The sequence below is a fragment of the Leishmania infantum genome, chromosome 20, assembly GCF_000002875.2.
Source record: "Leishmania infantum JPCM5 genome chromosome 20".
Taxonomy (NCBI): domain Eukaryota; phylum Euglenozoa; class Kinetoplastea; order Trypanosomatida; family Trypanosomatidae; genus Leishmania; species Leishmania infantum.
The window spans coordinates 242,417-260,662 of record NC_009404.2 but is presented as its reverse complement, the minus strand read 5'-3'; the positions used below and the strand labels follow the sequence as shown (position 1 = coordinate 260,662).

Genomic DNA, 18,246 nt, shown 5'->3' with positions numbered 1-18,246 from the left:
TGCACATGCCGTGGTGTGTGTGTGTGTGTGGTGGTGGTGGTGGTGGGGTGCCTATATACGGGTACCGTTGCGCAGGTCCTCTAACGCCTTCTTTTTCCCGTTCCGTTCGGCGTATTCTGGGTATCTCCTTCAGACTTTCCTCACTCTCGCGCAACACAATCTGGGCCCTTTTTGCAGAGGCATTCTCCCTCCGTCCTCTTGCCGTTTACCTCATCTCTGTCGATGCTCGGTCAAGGCCCAAAGTCTCTGCGCCTCTTTGCAAGCACGATCAGTCCCCCCTCACATAGGAAAGAGAAGCAGAGAGGGGGGAAGGGCGGCAGCGGCAAGCGAATAGCCGTCGCACTGCGTGTCATGCTCTCGCTCTCCACCCCCTTCTCCCCATATATCTCTTCGCCAAACACTCTGGTCGGTTGCCAAGAGGCCCTCCTCGCCTTGCGCCGCCTCGAATCCCCCGCACTCTCTACCAGGGGGAAAAAAACAGTTCTGCACGGCCTTCGGCACACACGCCTTAGCTCGAGTCTTTACTAAACACAGACAAAGTCATGAAAAAGCTAAGAGATGGTGAAGGACCCCATCGTTTCACCACCGCCAGGGCGCAAGAGGGGCATCAGTGTGAGGGACACGTCGGTGGGTGTCGACCCCACGAAGGACAGAGCACCATGCACAGATCCGCCTGAGCTCTCTGCACACTTCTTTTCGTCGTCTCGCACTCACCTGTGCTCTCTCGCACCAATCCCATCTCAATACACATATATGTAGGCCGCTTGGATGTTGAAGTGCTTCTCGTTGGCCAGCACCGGAAGATGCACACGCTGGGCAGACGAGACGAGGAGAAATTTTTTTGTGTGCTATTGGCTGTTTGTTTTAAAGGGGATGGGGGGAGACACATAAGAGGCACTCCACGCACACGCGCACAGGCATATATATACACACAACAACAAAAAGGAAGCATAAGCGAAAAGAAGCAGTTCCTAGAAGGGGATGGGGAGCCTGACCAACAGCGGCGAGACACGTGGTGAAAGGCCATGGTATCGGCGACCAAGCAATACACACACATATATATATATGCGCACAAGCAAACCTGCAGAGTAACCGCAGAGGTCAGTACAACGACAACGAAAAGTTCAAAAAGCCACCACACCGTAACAGAAAGGGGATGGAGGGATGGAAGAGAAAAGAGGACCTCGTAGAGCGCCAAAGAAGACGACGACGACAAAACAATCACCACCACAAGCAATGAACCAGAAAGGCGTGAGGGCGAAGGGAGGAGAGAGGAGCGAGCAGTAAAACGCAAAAAAAAAGAAAACAGATTAGAATTCAAAGGACTACATATATATATATATATATACTCTAAAGAAACACCAACGTAGGCAAGCGAGACATAACAACAACAGCGAAACAAGCGAGCTCCTCCCCCCCCACACACACAAAAAAAAAGCAAGGCAGACAAAAACCTCGAACAAAAACAAAGCATAAGCGGCGTCAACATAAACCGTGCAGCAAACCCCTTTCCCATAGGGCGGGAAAGAAGGAAAAAAAAAGAAGGCGAAGGAAAGAAGTGGTCGTGGTGGTAAGGAGCGAGCGCACGCATGCGGGGGGGGGGCAGTTATCAATCTTGTTGTATACGTGTTTGCATGCGTGTGTGCGTGAGTGGGTGTTAGCTCGTGGATCTGCTTCTCCCTGTGTGTGTGTGTGTTCCCACTGAGGGGTGGTGGAACAGCGTTTCGGCAGGACTGTCGAAGCCTTTTCTCTGTCTCCACACGTATACATATACATATATACATCAAGAATGCACTCCGTTTTTGATGCGCCACCTCTTTCGCCTCGTTTTTCCCATTCTCACCCGTTTTCTTTTTGCCTTTTTCTTTCCTGTTGGTTTTGTGCGTGTGTGTGTGTGCGTGTTTCTATGCTTCACACCGGTAAGGAAAGACGGGGAGACACACACACACACACAGAAAACAACAACAACACCGAAAAGGTACACACAGGAACCACCAAGAGAACAACAACAGCAAAGGAACAAAAGAAAATAAAAAAGGAAAACAAACACGAAGAAATTACCAACAAAAAAAAACACACATACCGCGCACAGGCACAAACACATCAGCGTGCACGTCTGTGCCTAAATACATGCAAGCAAGCGGAGAAGGGAGGGGGAAGAGCGGCATTCAGTCGCGTGTGGCGGGTGAGGCGTTGGCAGTTGTCCTCCCCTCAGCACTGAGGACCGCTTCCCCTGAGCAGCCCTTGCCTCTTGTATCTCTTCTCTACTGGGCGCGGAAGAAAAACTGGCCGTTTGAGAAAAACTGGCTGCCGTCCTCGTCCTCGTCGTCGTCGCGGTCGATGCCGCCATGCCCGCGGATAGCTTCCATTGCAGCCGTCGCAGCCGCAAGCGCGACCGCGGCGTCGTCTTCGTCGTCGTTGATTGCAGCAAAGCTGTACGGGTTCGTCTTCGGATGTGAATTTGCCACTGCTGGGGCGGTCGCCTGATCGCCGATCGTTCCCGCGACCCCAGCAGAACCGGCCCCGGCATCGGTACCGGTTGACTTGGCGCTCGTGTTAGCCGCACTTGCCGCCGGCCCTGACGATGAGATCTCCTTGCCAGACGCATTTGAGGTGGGCGCAGGCTGCTGCTGCTGGGTATGAGCGTACATGTTTTGTATGTTCGTGTGCTGCATCCCCTGCATGTGTGGCAGTGGTGGTATGACAGAGCTGGGCACTGCGTTGTACGGTGCTGGCGGCGCGGCGGCGCTGCCTTGCTGCGGTGGCGTAGAAGCCGGTGTGCGAGAGGCGCTCTGCGGACCGAAGGCTTGCGGGTTGCCTCCCGCCGCCATGTTGGCCATGGCCTGCTGCTGCTGTTGAGCCTGCTGGTGCTGTGCCTGTTGCTGCTGAGCCATCTGCTGGGCCTGATGCTGTGCTTGCTGTTGCTGAGCATGAGCCTGCTGGGCCCGCCTAGCCTGCAGCATCATCTGTGCCTGCTTCAGGAGTTGCGCCTGCTGCTGCTCGTTGAGAGGCCCCTGCTGGGTCAGTTGAGCCTGCTGCTGGAGCTGGCGTAACAGCTGAAGTTCCTCCTGCGCATCCATGAACTGCTGGTAAGCCTTTTGCCCTTCGGCCTGGTGCTGTGCTTGCTGCTGGGCGTGATATTGAGCCTGCTGCTGCGCTTGTTGCTGGGCGTGCTGTTGAGCTTGCTGTCCTTGCTGTTGCGCTTGCTGCTGAACTTGCTGTTGGGCTTGTTGCTGAGCGTGCTGCTGCGCGGCGGCCATGTTCATCACGCCAGGCATCATGTAAGGGTTCATATACACTTGCTGCGGTTGCATTTGCGGGGCTTGCTGCGGTGGAATAGTGGTCATCATGAACGGCTGCTGCTGCTGTGGCTGCTGCACTGCCTGCGCCGTTGGCGCGGACGCCACCGGCACCATCAGCAGTTGCCCACCAGGACCCATCATGTACTGGTACTGCTGCTGCGACTGCTGCACTGCCTGCGGCGCTGCTTGAGCAGCAAAGTACTGTTGCGAGGCCCCTATCATCTGCTGTTGTTGCTGGGGTACGTTGTACATGTGCATCATAGACGGAAAGGCCATTATCTGTGGCGGCTGCGGGGGTGTGCCAGAGGCGCTGGTGGCGCCTGCGGATGCGGCTTGAGGAGCCACCATCATTGGCTGACCCGTTGCCGGGTTGATCACGTATGCCGGGTGCGCCGCCTGCGTCGGCGCGGCTGGCGCCGTCAAGACTCGGGAGTTGCTCGGCACTTGCACGTAACCAACGCCGGGCACGTACATTAGCATGGGGGCACACGCGGTGGAGGCCGTGGTCGGGGCTGCTGCCGCCGTCGGCTGGTTGGACGGCACCATGCCCATGCGCAGCATGGCTGGGTTTTGCCCCATCGCTGCCGCCTGCGCAGCGAGCAACGGGTGTCCGGCAGTTGTGGGTGCCGCGGACCCCGTCAGCGCATTCGGTGCAACGCCCTGCGCTATGTTGGCGTGCATCGCGGGGAGATTGTGCAGCATCTGCGCCGCCAGCGGGGGCGGGGGTGGGTGGGTTTGGGCGGCTGCAGCGGCGGCGGCCTGGGTGGTCGCGGCCTGTTGCGCTTGCTCTGCGTGCGCTGCTGCTGCCTGCGCCTTCTTGCGCTTCTCCTCCTCGGCAGCAAGGCCTTCCTTCACCCAGTGGCGCACCGTGGCGGCGACAATCGTGCTTCCCATTACGCGCTCCTCCTCGCGCTCGAGGCTGCCATCTTCTTGCAGTGCTTCGCGGCGGCTCTGGTTGAGGTGGCGGCGCTCCTTCATCAGCGGCCCCATATCACACCGGATGAAAGAGTTTTTGACGGTCTCGTATGCGGCCGTCTCTGCAATCAGCTTCATCATGCGCGCGAGCAGCGCACCATCGAAGATGACCTCAATTCCACGCTCGCCAGAACTCAACTCGTACAAGGAGACTTCAGGCATGGTGCAGTGCGTCTTGCGGTAGATCTCGTCTTGCGGCTCGGCCGTCTTCTGTTTGCGCTGGCGGCGGCGGCTGCGGCGTGTGCGACGACTTGCTGTAGGGGCCGAGGCGCTGCTGGGCTTCGCATCCTTCTCCCAATCTACCGTGGTGTTGCGCGTCGAGTCGGCCGCGTCGTCGTCTTCGTTCTCGCCATCTTCCTTTTTCTTGACCGCCTTCTCCGCCGCTGCGACATCGGCGACCGTGCCGGCTGCCCCGCTCTTGTGCCCGTCATCATCCACATCGGAGTGCTCCCTGTCCTCGGAGTCGTCGCCGCGGGCCTGCCGCTGCGGCTTCGCCACCTCGCCGCCGTCGCTGACAACGGTCTGCACCAGGGTGTCGCTGTCGGTCTTCGTCGGGGCTTCTCCGTCCGCCGTCGCGGCAGCGATAATCTCTGCCGAAATGTCGCCGACAGTCAACGTTGTCTCCAGCGAAGCCGCACCACCTCCGCAGGAGGCCGTCTCACCGCCGACGCTCGCGCCGAGGTGCCGCTCGCTAAGACCCATCTCTTCCACGAAGTCCAGGAGCGGAAGCTGCTCCTGTAGTATCTTCAGCTGGTGCACCCGGTCTTTTGACAGCACTACATGAATGTTAAGCAGCTGCAGGTGCGCGTAGTACGCGTTTTCCACCTCAGGCGAGTGAACGGGACGCTGCAGCATGCTGCTGGTCAGGTACTGAGAGCGGAACATTATGCTGGCCAAGAAGACGACCGGCTCCAGCAGGTGCATGTACTTGTACTCGTTCTCGAAGATCAGCTCAAATGCCACGTCCAGGCCCTTGGAGCCACACTCGTTGATGCGCAGCACGTGCAGGGGCGGCTTCGACTCTGGTCCGTAGACCTCCCTCGACTCGTCGACAGTTCGCGGCTTCGAAAAGCACGAGAGGTACCCAATGCAGCGCAGACGACGGCCCTGCACAGTCACCCACTCCGGCGAGGACGGATTGCTGCCTACACTGCCGCTGGAGCCGGACATCTGCAGTCCGTTGGGGCCCGCTGTCGGAGTCGGAACATTCAGCGCTGTCAGAGTGTTGTTGCCCTTAGCGCCGTTGGGGCTCGTGGAGTTCTGCTGCCCTGACGAGCCTCGACGGCCCGACGTGTCCGGCTCGATGGTGCATACCGCGCACGGCACCGGCCGCAGGATTGGAGGCGGGGGAGGCGTCAGTGACTGCTGCGACGAGAGCGATGCACGAGAGGAGCTGCCGATGGCACGAGGAGCCGCCAGATCCCCCTTCACAGACCCACCCACGGCCGGGCCCACCTTGGGGCTCTTTGTCTTGTCCATGCCCTTGATTGAGGCCAAGCGCTTCTCGCGCAACTTCGCGTTGGCCTGTGACGCCGAATCGTACACGACACGAGTTGTTGTGAAGAAAGATGCCTCAATCTCGTTCAGCAGCTGGTCCATGGCCTTGTACGCGTGCACAGCCTTCCGCTTCGTCTCGGCGCTGGCGTCGAAGTTCCCGCTGCTGGCGAAGGCGGCGTTGAGCGCCGGCGGCGGTGGGCCGGCAGAAGGGGTGACACCGCTCGCCGTGTCGCTCATATTGTGCAGGGATGTCTGCGCCGAGAGGTCGGGTGTGGTGCAGTTCGAGGAAATGCCGTTCTGCATTGCCTGGAGGGCGAGCGCCGTCGTGTTGGGTGGGCCGTCAAAGTAGAGCTGCGCCACCGCATCTTTCAGTCGCCTGTTTGTATCGTTGAAGTGACGCCGCAGAAGCGGAACGAGGCATACTTCTGTCGTACCGCCGTTGTTGGGGTGCTGCGCTGCCGTCGCGAACAGAAAGTTCGGCGCATCGTGAGAAGGATAGCCACCCATTTTTTTTTCGTCTTTTTTTTTCGTGGGCGCTCGGTTCAGGTCGCGCCTTTCTCTGGCTGGGCTTCGCCTCTTTGGTGAAAGCACTGGGACTGCTGGTGCGGAGGCCTCTACGTACGTGTATGTATGTATGTGTGTGTGTGTGTGCGTGCGTGTGTGTGGGAGAGGGCGGGAAGGCGAGGGATTCGCCAGGCAGGGGACGAACAACAAAAACAGCGAACACACGAGGCGAGGTTCAAGCTGAGAGAGGGACACGCGAAACGAAGAGGAAAAAAAGGGGAGGAGGGGCAGCCAAAAGAGGAGAGGGCCACACCAACAACAGACGGACGGACAGACACGGGCAATCGATAAGACGCTATGTATGTGTTGATATATATATATATATAAACACACGTTTTGACGCGCCGCCTGCACGCACACGTGTTCACACACTCGGCAAGGCCGGTCGCACAACGACGCAAGCGCAAACACGCAGAAACAAACAGATAAAAAGAGAAGACAACAACAAAAGCGCCCACTCCTACAGTGCGAGCGGCAGATACGACCGACGACGGGACACGACGTGTAGACGGTGAACCCAAACGATACACGGAAATAGAAATAGACCGAGGAGGCGTGAGGCACACAGACAAGAGAGGAGAGGGAAGGAAAGACGCTTTCGGTAAACGCAACCCCCTTTCCCTGTCAGGGATCCACACACACACACGAACACGGGCGCACGCAGGCGCGCGAGCTTAGATACACGCTTATTTTAACGCGTGCGGACAAATAAAGGATCGACGAGCACTCTTGAGAGGGATGAGAACAGCGAGCAGCGGCAAAAGGACAACAGAGAGAGAGAGAGAAATGGAAAGAGGGGCGAGTGCTGGGAAGGGACACCAGTCGTAAAACCAAAAAAAGCGAATCGAAAGAGCGAGGGCGCTAGGAAACACCAAAGCAAGAAATAAGAGATGCTCCTTGATTTCCGTAATGTGTGTATCCTCCTTTTTTTTATGCTGTTCTTGTCGGTCTGCTCTCCCCCTTTCACATTCTGTGTTCTCTCACACCCGTTTGGCGTACACGACCCGATCGTTTCCGTCTCTCGTGCGCTTGTTCGTCTTCGTCGAAAACACCGACGCGTTTTCGTGCCTTCTTCTTATCGTCTCCCTCGCTGCTTACGTTTTACACTCGCGAGAGAAAATGAACAGCAGCAAGAGGACGCACGCCCCAGACACACACACACACACACACACACCCTGAGCTTGCCCCACACTCAGAGAAAGGCGCTAGCGCCCTCGAACGTGCACAAGCACCAGCTAAACACCAACCGTAACGGAGGAAGAGAGAGGTGAAGTGAAGTGACGCGACGAGGCGACGGTTCTTCCCTCTCCCGCGTTTACTTCCCTTTTCTTTTTGCTTACTTTTTCCCTGCCCCCCTCGCCTCTTTATTTTGCTGGGGTTCGCTTCGGTACCGCTCACTGGATCCTGTTCGGCGGTCTGCTGTCGTCACGGCAGCAGTGCCTCCCCCTCCCTTTTTCTCTCCTGCGGGCACACACTCACACACACACACACCACACAAAACGCCGGGACGAGAACAAGCAACCAACAAAACCCCCAAAAAAGTGAAGAGCGGGGGGATATGTGAGGGGTGGGCGGGCGTGAAGATAGCGAGAGAGAAGGGGGGGGGGGCGATAAGAGGAGCCAAGACAAGCACACCAAACAAAACAAGGGGAGGGCGCACGGCGCTTTCTCTCCCGTTTCTCCAAGCACTACTACTACAAAACAAAACCGGTAAGAAAACGGGAAAAAACGGAGCACGGGAAAGGAAATTCTTTTTTTTTCGTGGTTGATGTCTTTGCAAGCACGGCGACTGCGTTTTCGAGAGTGCTTGTCTTGGTGTGAGAGGTGTACTCGCTCCGTCTCTCGCTCAATCTCGCTTGCTCGGCCCCTCCCGTGTATCGCGTATTTTGCTTCCTGCCAGCGTATAGGCTCGCAGGTCAAAAAGAACAACGAAATGAATGCAGAGAAGCAGGGGTGAGGGGTAAGGGAGGGCGAGAGGGCGTTAGAGAGGAAGGAGAGTGATTAAAAAGCGCTGGGGAGTCGCGGTAGGTGGGGAGGGGAGGGGGTCTGATGTAAGAGATGCCGATTGTGGAGAGGAAAAGCAGTGAAGAGATGTAGGCCGAAGGAGGAGGGATGGGGGATAAAACGCACACACACACACAAGCAAGCTCACACACAGAGAGGGAGCTGGAACCTCAAGAGAGCTTGGATTCTAGCACCTCTCTCTCTCTGTATCCCCCCTACCCGCTGGCGCGTGTGCGTATAGATGTAAGGTATAGGTGCGTTGGTGGGGCGTTGGTTCGCACCGATATAATATATATACGCAGAAAAAAAGAAACGCACGAAGAAACCAGACAAAAACCAGAAAGACAACCCAAAGGGCTGCGAGGGCAGGGGAAGACTCTGTGTAGATGTATGCTTCTGCTACCAAGTGGGGGATGGAGTGGGTGGGGTGGGGTGGGTGGGCGGAGGGGGGGGGGAGAAGAAAAACGGGCGGGGAGGGAAGGAAGACGGGAGTCTGAGAGACAAGCGCACAAGAGGGGGAAAAGGAGAAGGCAGGGTACTGAGATGCAACGACAACGAGGACGAGATCAGCAGAGGGAAGAGGGGTGAAGGTAACGGAGTTGGGTCGCACAGACAGGTGAGAGAGAGAGAGCGGAGCTGAGAAGAACGAGCAGCCCAATCCAGCGCTGGGTCCCCTCTATACGAGCACAAAATGCAGAAACAAACAAAACACCGAAACACAACCAGCAAAGGCCACAGTGCACAAAGGAAGGTGAAGAGGTGGTGGTGGTGGTGGAAACAAAACAAAACAAAAAAAAAATAGCGTGAGAGGAGCGCGAGGCCAGAAAAGCAACGCGTGGGGAGTTCTCCACGCACGTTCTCCCTCCCCTCTTCTTTGTTTTTGTTCCGCCTGCGCCTTCGTGCCGGCGTGTGTGCGTGTGTGAAGGGGGGAGGGGCGCGCGTACGTGCTCGTGCCTATGCGTGCGTATCCGCGCGTTACGGCAACCTCACACCGATAATCGCTTCGCTTTTATTTCTCTCACCCGCACGTCGAGAGACTAGCCTGCTCAGAAAACAGAAAGAGGGCCGCCTCTTCGATTCTCCCCCTCAACGCTTCTTTTTTCCCCCTTTTCCTCCCTTCTTGTTTTGTTCTGCTGCTATGTTACGCGCTCGTGGGATATGCAAAAAAAAAAAAGAAAAGCGCAACAACGACACTCGTTGGCACCCGTCGAGACGCACACGCAAGAGCACCTTCACACAACCGTGACACACACACGCACACACACACGAAAGGCGATTCCGACGACGGGAGAGAGCGAGGGGGAAGGGCAGAGGAAGGGAGGTAAGGGAAGGTAGGTAGAGGAAGGGCAAGGAAGGAAGAGAGAGGGGCGCGAAGAAACGAGAAGCGATGAAAAAGAAAAGAGAGAAGGCAAGTAAGTGAAAGGAAGGAAAGAACACGACAAAACAAACCTGCGCGTGCGGTGTTGGGGCCGAGGAGGGTGGGGGAGGGGGCCGTGCGCGCGCGTGGGAGAGCGGTGGTGGTGTTGGCGGCGGCAGCAGCGCAGCCACATCAAAAAGCAAAGCAGAGAGAGAAGTTGGGAGAAGGGGAGAGACAGATTGGTAGAGAGGGTAGCATAAGAAGAGGCACCGTAATGCTGGCTCGCTCACATGAAGCGAATCGCGCCAAATCCTCAGCAGCCGCAGCGGCAGAAGGGTGGTGCTACCGGCCCTGCTGCTTCGACGTGCACTGCGGCGTGCACGTCACCTCAAACGAGAGAACAACAGACACGTGATTCCAGAATGCGGCCGATTCTGTGAAGGACACTGTCAAGCAATGCAAGCGCGCTCGCAGAGGGGGTGGAGTGGGCACAAAGAGTGACGAAGAGAAAAGGGTTGGACACGGATTTGTCATCGGAGGGGTGGCCCTTCCGACATCTTCTATTTGCTTCAACACGCAACAGCGTCCCGCCCCTCCCTCGTTCTGTGCTCTTTTCTTCTTTCTTCGCCTCTTCCTTCAGATTCGTACGTTGTTGTATCAGATCGTGCAAGCAACAACAACGAGAACCCTCGTATGCTCCCGCACCGTGAACCATAGAAGCAAAACGCTGCGCAGGCCTTCGAAAGATACGGTGACCTTTACACACACAGGGACGTCCCCCCACACACACGGAGAGAGTAAGAGGGGGTGGGGGAAGAAGGTGGGAGCGTAACACACATGCAGACAGACACACGGCGGCGGTGCGTACAGGCAAGTAAAAACACGCAAAAGCGAGAGCGGGAGAGGAGGGAGGGAGGAAGGAGGAGGAGGGAGGCACAGATCGAGCCTGACAACGGCCATTGCCTGTGCAGACCGCAAAACTGCGCGTCAAGGTCGCACGCGATCGTAGCGACGGCAGCTGTCGTTGAGCGAGAGCAGCGCGCCCATACACTACGCACTTCTCCCCTCCACCTTTTTTTTTGTGCGCTAACGACAACAGCAGAATGAGAAAATGAGCCCTCAAAAGAGAGAGAAGGAAGAGCTCTACGAGGAAAGGGGTCGGGTCAGTGCACTTCACACGGCGCACACGCGCGCTTGACGGTGAGAAGGTGCTGCTCTCCCGTTTGCTGCCGCACTCTCCCCGCTCTTTCTCACCGCCGTGCGGCCGCCCTTTTTGGCATCGCGTTCGAGCCTATGTCCAGAAGGCGTTGTCTTTTGTTATTTTTGACTGCAGGCGTGCGCGCCACTTGTCCACAAAGGACGTTGGCATCACGACATAGTCGCCAGGCTCGATAGAGGTAACGTCATTGGTGCCGCTACCGCCGCCCAAGGTGATTGTGCGGGCGTAGCTCACGACGAAGCCATACAGATCCTCGAGAATTCGCTCGGCGATGGCGACCTTGGTGGCTGCCTGCGATTGCTGCAACGGCTGCTCGTGCGTGAAGCCGAGGTTCTTCAGCTCCTCTTCCCGCTCCAGTGCCAGCCCGAGAACGATACGGATTGGCTGGGCGGCATTCAAAAAGACAGCGGGGACTTCAACGATAAAGCTTGCCCGCTGCTGGGTCAGGGCGCCAACATACTGAAAACTCATCGTGTCCTCGCGCGCGAGAAAGAGGCCGATGCCGTGGCCGGGAGGGAGCGGCTCTGACATGGTGAGAAACACGACAAAACTTTCTGGTGCGACACCGAGGTAGACGACCCACCGCCCGGTGTCGACTGGGGAGATGTCAGTCTGTACGGGGTAGCCGGGAATGATTACACCGAAGAGGGGCGGTGATGTGCTACTGGGTGCCGCCGTGTAGGGGGCTGCTATCCCCGGCGGCGCCTGCTGCCACTGCATTCCGCTGGTGCCAAGATCCAAAAACGAAGAGAAGGCAAACGGTAACGCAGATTATAAGACTAATAAGAGGCCGAGAGAGAGAGAGAGATTGGGCGGGAAGGGGAAGAGGGAGAGGGATGAAGGAGGCGCTTCCACGCACTATGCACTCACACTCCCACTCGCGCGCGCGCCCTTCCACACAATCAACGCGAAATCAACCAAACAAAAAGCTATGCACGCAGATCACCAGCGTAGAGAGTCACAGAGAAGGGCGGAAATAAAAAGGATAAGGAGAACTAACCTCGGCGTAGGAGGCACCTTGGAGAGGAGAAGAATGTGGGGAAGAGGGGCTTCAGAGCCGCGTATGTGAGGCATTCCCGTAGAGAAAGCGTCATGCATAGATCGGAGGAGTGATGCAAGAGCGAAACGAAGACGGAAAAGTTCCCTGGACGGGAAGGAGACATCTACCACGGTGCCGGTTGCCGACTCGTCTGCTTCTCCACCCACTCGCCCTTGTTTGTTCTGGGCCCTCTCACGTGCACCCTCACGACGGGGCGACACCGCCCAGCAGTGCGTCGCACCTCAGGATCAAGCACACCCACTCTCTGTGGGAGAAGCCAAGCAGTCACCTTCCCCACTTCACACACACACACACACCTCATATCCCCTGCCCAAATGCCAAACCACTTCTGGTGGCGGCAGGGCTAGGCCTCCATGGGGTGCGGAAGGTCAGAGCGATGTATCGCTGCTGATGTCGGCGGCCAGGTCCTGGATGGCACTGCGGCGGCGTGACTTGAGCGTATCCCACACGGTCCTCACTGTTCAGTGGTGTGGAGAGTCTGCCCCATCAGAGGGGGGATGTACCAGGGGTGGCTCCAGGCATCATGGGGAAGCAGCTGTGAGGCTGCCTGCGAATAAGGTGTGTGGGGTGGGAGTGGGGGGTAGAGTGGGCTCGTGGTTGGCGACATGATGAAAAAAGGGTTGCACGACCCACAAACGAAACGGTCGCACCTGTTGGATCTGCGTGTTCGTGTTCGCTCGCAGTGAGAGGGAGGAGGAGGGGAGGGAGGGGGGGATTCCCATCACGATCACCATCTTCGATCCTTCCTGAAGGGCAGCCCACCGAGGGTTTCTTTCTTTCGATTACTCTCTGCCAATGTCGTTTTTATCATGGCGCATACCGTAACGAGCCACACGCCACACACACACACACACACACTCATGCACGTAATACCAACAAACGCACCACCGCGGCAGGGAGGGGGAAGGGTGTCGCGAGCGGCACGGAAGCGCACCCTACCCAGCGGAAGAGAATAAACGAGCCGTGCGCTTGCCCGCACATCTACATCTCTCCGCGTCCGTTTGCACAGTCATGACCCTACAGACAGCCTTAACGGCAGGAACGCGACGCGGCGGATGCACGCACACAGCCGACCAGCGGGGTGGGGGAAAGGAGACTGCTTTCCACTCTCACGGCTTCGAGCTCTCTTCGGCGTGAGAAAACGAGCTCTGTGCCGCCGCATCGGCTGCCCGCTCCCAGTGCCACGCGCAGTTCACCGCCCCAGACTCCATGGCGTAGGGTTTGGCATCGACGAAGGCGGGGTCAAAGGCGCGTATGTGACCCACGTTGCTCACTAGCGTGTTCTGCAGGGCGATGATGCGGTCATCAAGGCTCTGCGCCTGGCGTGCCTGACGCTCCTCTTCCTTTCGCATCGCCTGCACCTTTACCTCGGTTTCCCGCGCTCGCTTCACAACCTCGTCCTGCCGCACCATCTGTTGCACCTCATGTGTGCGGCTCTGGTGCACGTAGTAGTAGTACAGGTTGTCTGTCTGATTTTTCTCTGCGTACACCCACTTCTGCAGCTTCGCAATTTTGAGCACGAGGCGCAGGTGCCGCGCAGAGTCGAGGGGGACGTCGTTGTGTTGCTTGCACAGCTCCCACAGGTCAAGCAGGCGAATCGGCTGGTGAAAGAAGAGCAGCTTCACAACGTAGTTGCGGGGCAGCTCACCCAGGTCACGTGGCACAGCCTTGATGTTGTTCTGCTCCAACGGCTTCTTGAAGAGCTCGCGGATGTTGCTGTTGAACTTCTTCAAGCCGGCCTGACGGATCATTGTCACCTCGCTGCGATACGGAACGGTAAGGCGGTACTCCTTCCCGGGCCGCAGCCCTGGCGGGCCTTTCGGCCTGTTACAGTGGGCGAGTGTGCGACGTAGCATCTCTTGCCGTAACGCCACCGTCCGCCACAGCTCAGTCCTTCGGCGCCGAATGTGCGTCTTGTTACCCGTTGAATTGGCGCGCTACTTGTTGTACGGCCTGGAGTGGTCTGCGCGCTGCACCTTCCAGTACACTACGGATTCTTCGGATGCGCATATACACATACACACACAGATACACGCACGAACGCACGCGCACAAACCCGCAGGGACACTTCCACCCAGCAGAGCGCTTGCGTTGTCTGCCCACTCAGTGAAATGCAGAAGGGAGAGAGGGGAGAGGGAGGGGGAGGGAGAGGGGAAGGAGATACCTGCTGTCGGTGTTCACAGACAGGCATGAGCGTGTTGGTGGCATCCGCGCGCGTTTCCCACCCAGGGGTGAGGACCGAAGGGAAAAGTAGAGAGAGGGGAGGGAGGCGGAGGGGTAGGAAGGAGTCCCGTGGGGAAGCCGCGGGTCGGACATGGAAGAGCAACAAATCGACTAAGCGCTCCTGGGCAGGGAAGAAAGGAGGGGTGCGTGGGGGAAGGGGGCGTGAACAGGCCTGTCGTGATCCTTCTACGCAATTCTGGCTCCCATCCGCTGCGGCTGCTACCGCTGCGCTGGTGCCGTAGTCACGAGCGACAAAACAAGCCGTGTAAGCACGCGAGAAAGGCCCGAGCGCGAGGGTGGAAAGGGCCGCCAGCCATCGGGGGGGGAGTTACCGCTCGTTGTGTGTGAGCGTGTATGTGCGAGCTAACATCACGCTGTGCATCCATGTATCATGCATCTCGTTTGATGCCCTTCGACAGTTATCGCGTGTGCGCGCGTGCCAGCGCCTCCTCGCTCGGTGCACATCCACGGCAGGGGAGGGGTCCGAGAGCGGATAATGGGGGAGGGGCGGGCGGATCTTTTTTGTTGACTTTGTACACGCTCTGGCGTTGTGCTGACGAGGTGGCGCGCACCCTGGAAAAAGGAGAGAAACGGAATTAGAGGGCGTGACGGGAGAACCCGTCACACACCACCAGAACAACAACGGAGACATGGAACAGCGTCGGAAGTTAACGGAGGTCGATCTAATCAAGCACACGCACGCACACAAAGTGGAAACGGTCACGCGTGTGCAGGCAAACGAACACGAATCTTCACATCGAAGCACGCACGCCGGCAGACACCGAGAGGCCGAGAGGAGGTGCTCCATGACCGCATATACGCATACACACATGTGCCTCTGCATTAGGAGCGCACCATCCATGTCTTATCCCCTTTCTCCACCTCCGCTTCACCCCTCCTCACTCCAGGTTTCTGCTCCAGGGGGCGGGCGCGTAAGCACGATGAATGAGTGGAAAAGATGCCGCATAGGAACGGAAAGGGCCTCCTTTTGTGTTTTTTTATATACTCTTAAACAGCAGCACCACACAGAGAGGGAGGGTGGGGGCGAGGGACGCAAGCACCGGCAATGTCGGCTGCCGTCGCAGCGCGCTCCTTCTGCTTTCTCCTCCCCTTCCACTGCACAACTCTCTCCACTTGTATGCGGTGCTCTCATCTCCCTCTATGACCGCCTCGCTGCTTGCTAGGTTTCTACTTCTTCGACATGGAGGACTTCAGCGCCGGCGCCGCTACCGCCGCGTCGCACACGTCCACCTCAGCGTCTTCACTGAGGGCCCTCAGCACCGGCTTTGCTACTCGCGAGGGGATCTTGTCAGCGCGGCTGAGCGCCATGATCGCCTTGGCCACGTTCAGACGCACATTTGGCACGGCATCCTTGTGCAGTATGACAAGCTGCGGCCACAGCGCCGACTCACATGTAGCCGCGTCGAAAGCGGCGACGTTCGCAAGGGCCGCGTACAGATGGCAGAGCGCGACTCGATGGAGGTAGTTGGAGTCCGTCACAAGAGTCTGCACCTGTGGCAGGAGCGTCGAGGCGGCCCAGCCACTCCCGTGCTCGGCCACCAGCTTGCAGCACGACTGCACTGCGGCGTCACGGATGGCGGCGACGCGGTCGGTCAGACGGTTTACACATACCTGCAGCACCTGCTCTGCGCTCCGCCCCAGCGAGGTGATCACGTAGGGCACCTGTGCGACAACCACCTCCCGCACACGCCATTTTGAATCCGCAGCGAGGCTGATGACAACAGGGACCAGGCTTGGCGCCAGCTCCTTCGCCTCCGGGGTGTTGCCCATGGAACTAAAACCGGACACGAGTGCCAGTCGCACATCCGCCTCCGCGTCCCGCAGCAGTGCGGTGCACGCTGGGACGATGGTAGTGCCCCAGAGATCTTTTGCCACGTGCGCGACGGACTTCAGAACGGCGCTCGCGAGGCTCATGCGGACGTGGCTGACGTCATCAGAGACAAGTCGAGTACCGGTCACGAGGATGTCCTTCTTGCCGGTCGCGTCTCGGCAAGCGGCAAGCACGTTCGCCATGTTGAACACCGCCGACGCACGGATCTCCGGCTCTGAGTCCTGGCACAAGGAGCGAAACACCGGCACAGCATACTTCACGACGTCCGGTGGCGAGAGAGCAGCCGCGAGGTTGCCTAACGAGTCTGCCGTCATGTAACGAACGCGCCACGAGCTGTCCGACGAGAGAGAGCGAACTGCTAACAGGATAGCTGAGTGCTGCGTCTCAGGGAGCACCTGCAGCAGGGACGCGCACGTCGCCACCGCCTGCAGGCGCACGCCGTCGCTTTCGTCTTTTGCAAACGCGTTCAGCACCGGCACCAGCTCCGAGCACCCCTTCGAACCAAGTACGCCGGCGAGGTGTTTGCCCATGGCAATGCATGCGGCGCGCCGAACGAGGATTTCGTCGTCCTCGCACAGCTTCTGGAAAAGCTTCATCAAGTCGGCGCGCGTGCTGGCGTCGACGCAGGGGTAGACGGTCGAGATGAGCGAGCAGGCGGTGCTGCGACACTGCGGCATCCCTTCGCCGAGGCGGCGGACCATGCCTATGAATTCACCTTGTGCCTTCGCATTCGAGTCCTTGCGCTTGTTGTCGGCGGAAGACGCACTGCTGCTGCCCGTGGTGCTGCCCGGCGAGAAGAGTTGGCTGCCAATGAGCTGGAGGGATGCGACAGCCTCGTCGCGTACGGTGACCTCGTCCAGGCTACCCAGGATCTCCAGTGGAGCCAGAAGACTGCCGGTGTACTCTACGCCTCCCACCTCCGGTAGCATCGTCCCCAGCGCGTTCGCGAACACGCGCAGCACTTCGTCGTTGTCGTCGAGGTAGTCCGTGAGGTACAAGAGGAGTTCGTCACGGGTACGCTCGGGGCCCAGCGTGGTGCTGATGAGGTGGATGCCGCGCATGCTGCTCAGGCGCGCCTCCGGGTCCTCGGAGCGGAGGTTGTCGATCATAGTCTTGACCGAGTCGAACTGCTCCATCGTGATGGCGCGTTGTGGGTTGTTCGTGCTAGTGATATCACAAAAGGAGGGAGAGACACACAGGCAAGCGGGGCGATTGCACAGGACAAGAAAGGGTATCGGGTTTCGCACCCTCCACGTGCAGTATCGGTGCGCACTTGTATACGGTATGGCGTGCTTGCCAGCTTTGTGTCGGCTAGGCTGATACACACACACACACACGCGCGCGCGTGCTCACACAGCCACACTCCGGCAGCGGTACCAAGGTAAGACAGTGGGAGGGAGAGCGAAGAACGTTTGATGTGTACATGCTGGCGCAGACAGATGAGCGCCATTCATTCGGACACGAAATAAAAAGACGAAAACGAAAAGCAAGGCGTGGAAAGGACGATGCGAGCAGGTCGAAAAGACGTGTCGACGGATGCGCAGAAAGCGATCATTTCTCGCGTGCAATACGCCGCGGAACGCTCGTGGTGTCGTTGCCACAAATGGAGAGAGCGTGGGCGGTGGGACAGGGCGAGGATTCGACGGCGCGTCGGTGCAACGCTACCTTCTTGCACTGCTGCGTACTCGATGCGCACGCTTCTTTTCCGTTGCTCCCGCCGTCGTTGTCATGAAGCCCAACCGCCACGCACGCCTGTGCACACTTCTTCCGGCAGCCCACTCTCAGCTACGTTCATGTCGGAAAACAGTGGGTCTGGCACACCGCACATTATTGCGCGCGATCATTTCTCCGTCTCTCCCTCCATCTCTTGGTTTTCGTTTGTACAGCTCTGTGCCTTGTCTTAGGTAGGCGCTTATTCGTTGTATGGCACGCACCACTGACGTCGTCTCCGTCTCCTTTCGATTAACCCTCACCCCCCAACACACTCGAGAAAGCAAAGGGACGGAAAAGGCGCTTCGCGTGTGCCTGCATGGCGACACCCTTGCCGCTCGCACTCCCCTTTCCCCACCCCTTCCTCCACTGAGAGGTCGCCTGCCCTTGTATGCGCGACCCGCACCCGCTGTGTGGAAGCGCACGTAGCCGCCGCAGCAGCAGCACATAGAACTGCGCAGACCTGGACGCCGTCACTTGATT

The 18,246-nt window shown here is 58.3% G+C and overlaps 4 protein-coding genes across 4 annotated transcripts; all 4 read right to left on the bottom strand.

The window, feature by feature from the left end:
* Positions 1-2,264: 2,264 nt before the first annotated feature.
* On the bottom strand, positions 2,265-6,281 carry LINJ_20_0750 (conserved hypothetical protein; the record flags this gene model as incomplete). The annotated part of the gene is made up of 1 exon (XM_001465147.1): positions 2,265-6,281. The coding sequence occupies one exon, from the start codon at positions 6,279-6,281 to the stop codon at positions 2,265-2,267; it is 4,017 nt and encodes a 1,338-aa protein (XP_001465184.1).
* Positions 6,282-10,990: 4,709 nt separating this feature from the next.
* LINJ_20_0740 (conserved hypothetical protein) lies at positions 10,991-11,638 on the bottom strand (the record flags this gene model as incomplete). The annotated part of the gene is made up of 1 exon (XM_001465148.1): positions 10,991-11,638. The coding sequence occupies one exon, from the start codon at positions 11,636-11,638 to the stop codon at positions 10,991-10,993; it is 648 nt and encodes a 215-aa protein (XP_001465185.1).
* A 1,449-nt stretch (positions 11,639-13,087) lies between these two features.
* LINJ_20_0730 (conserved hypothetical protein) lies at positions 13,088-13,834 on the bottom strand (the record flags this gene model as incomplete). The annotated part of the gene is made up of 1 exon (XM_001465149.1): positions 13,088-13,834. The coding sequence occupies one exon, from the start codon at positions 13,832-13,834 to the stop codon at positions 13,088-13,090; it is 747 nt and encodes a 248-aa protein (XP_001465186.1).
* Positions 13,835-15,389: 1,555 nt separating this feature from the next.
* LINJ_20_0720 (putative serine/threonine protein phosphatase 2A regulatory subunit) lies at positions 15,390-17,189 on the bottom strand (the record flags this gene model as incomplete). The annotated part of the gene is made up of 1 exon (XM_001465150.1): positions 15,390-17,189. The coding sequence occupies one exon, from the start codon at positions 17,187-17,189 to the stop codon at positions 15,390-15,392; it is 1,800 nt and encodes a 599-aa protein (XP_001465187.1).
* Positions 17,190-18,246: the final 1,057 nt, after the last annotated feature.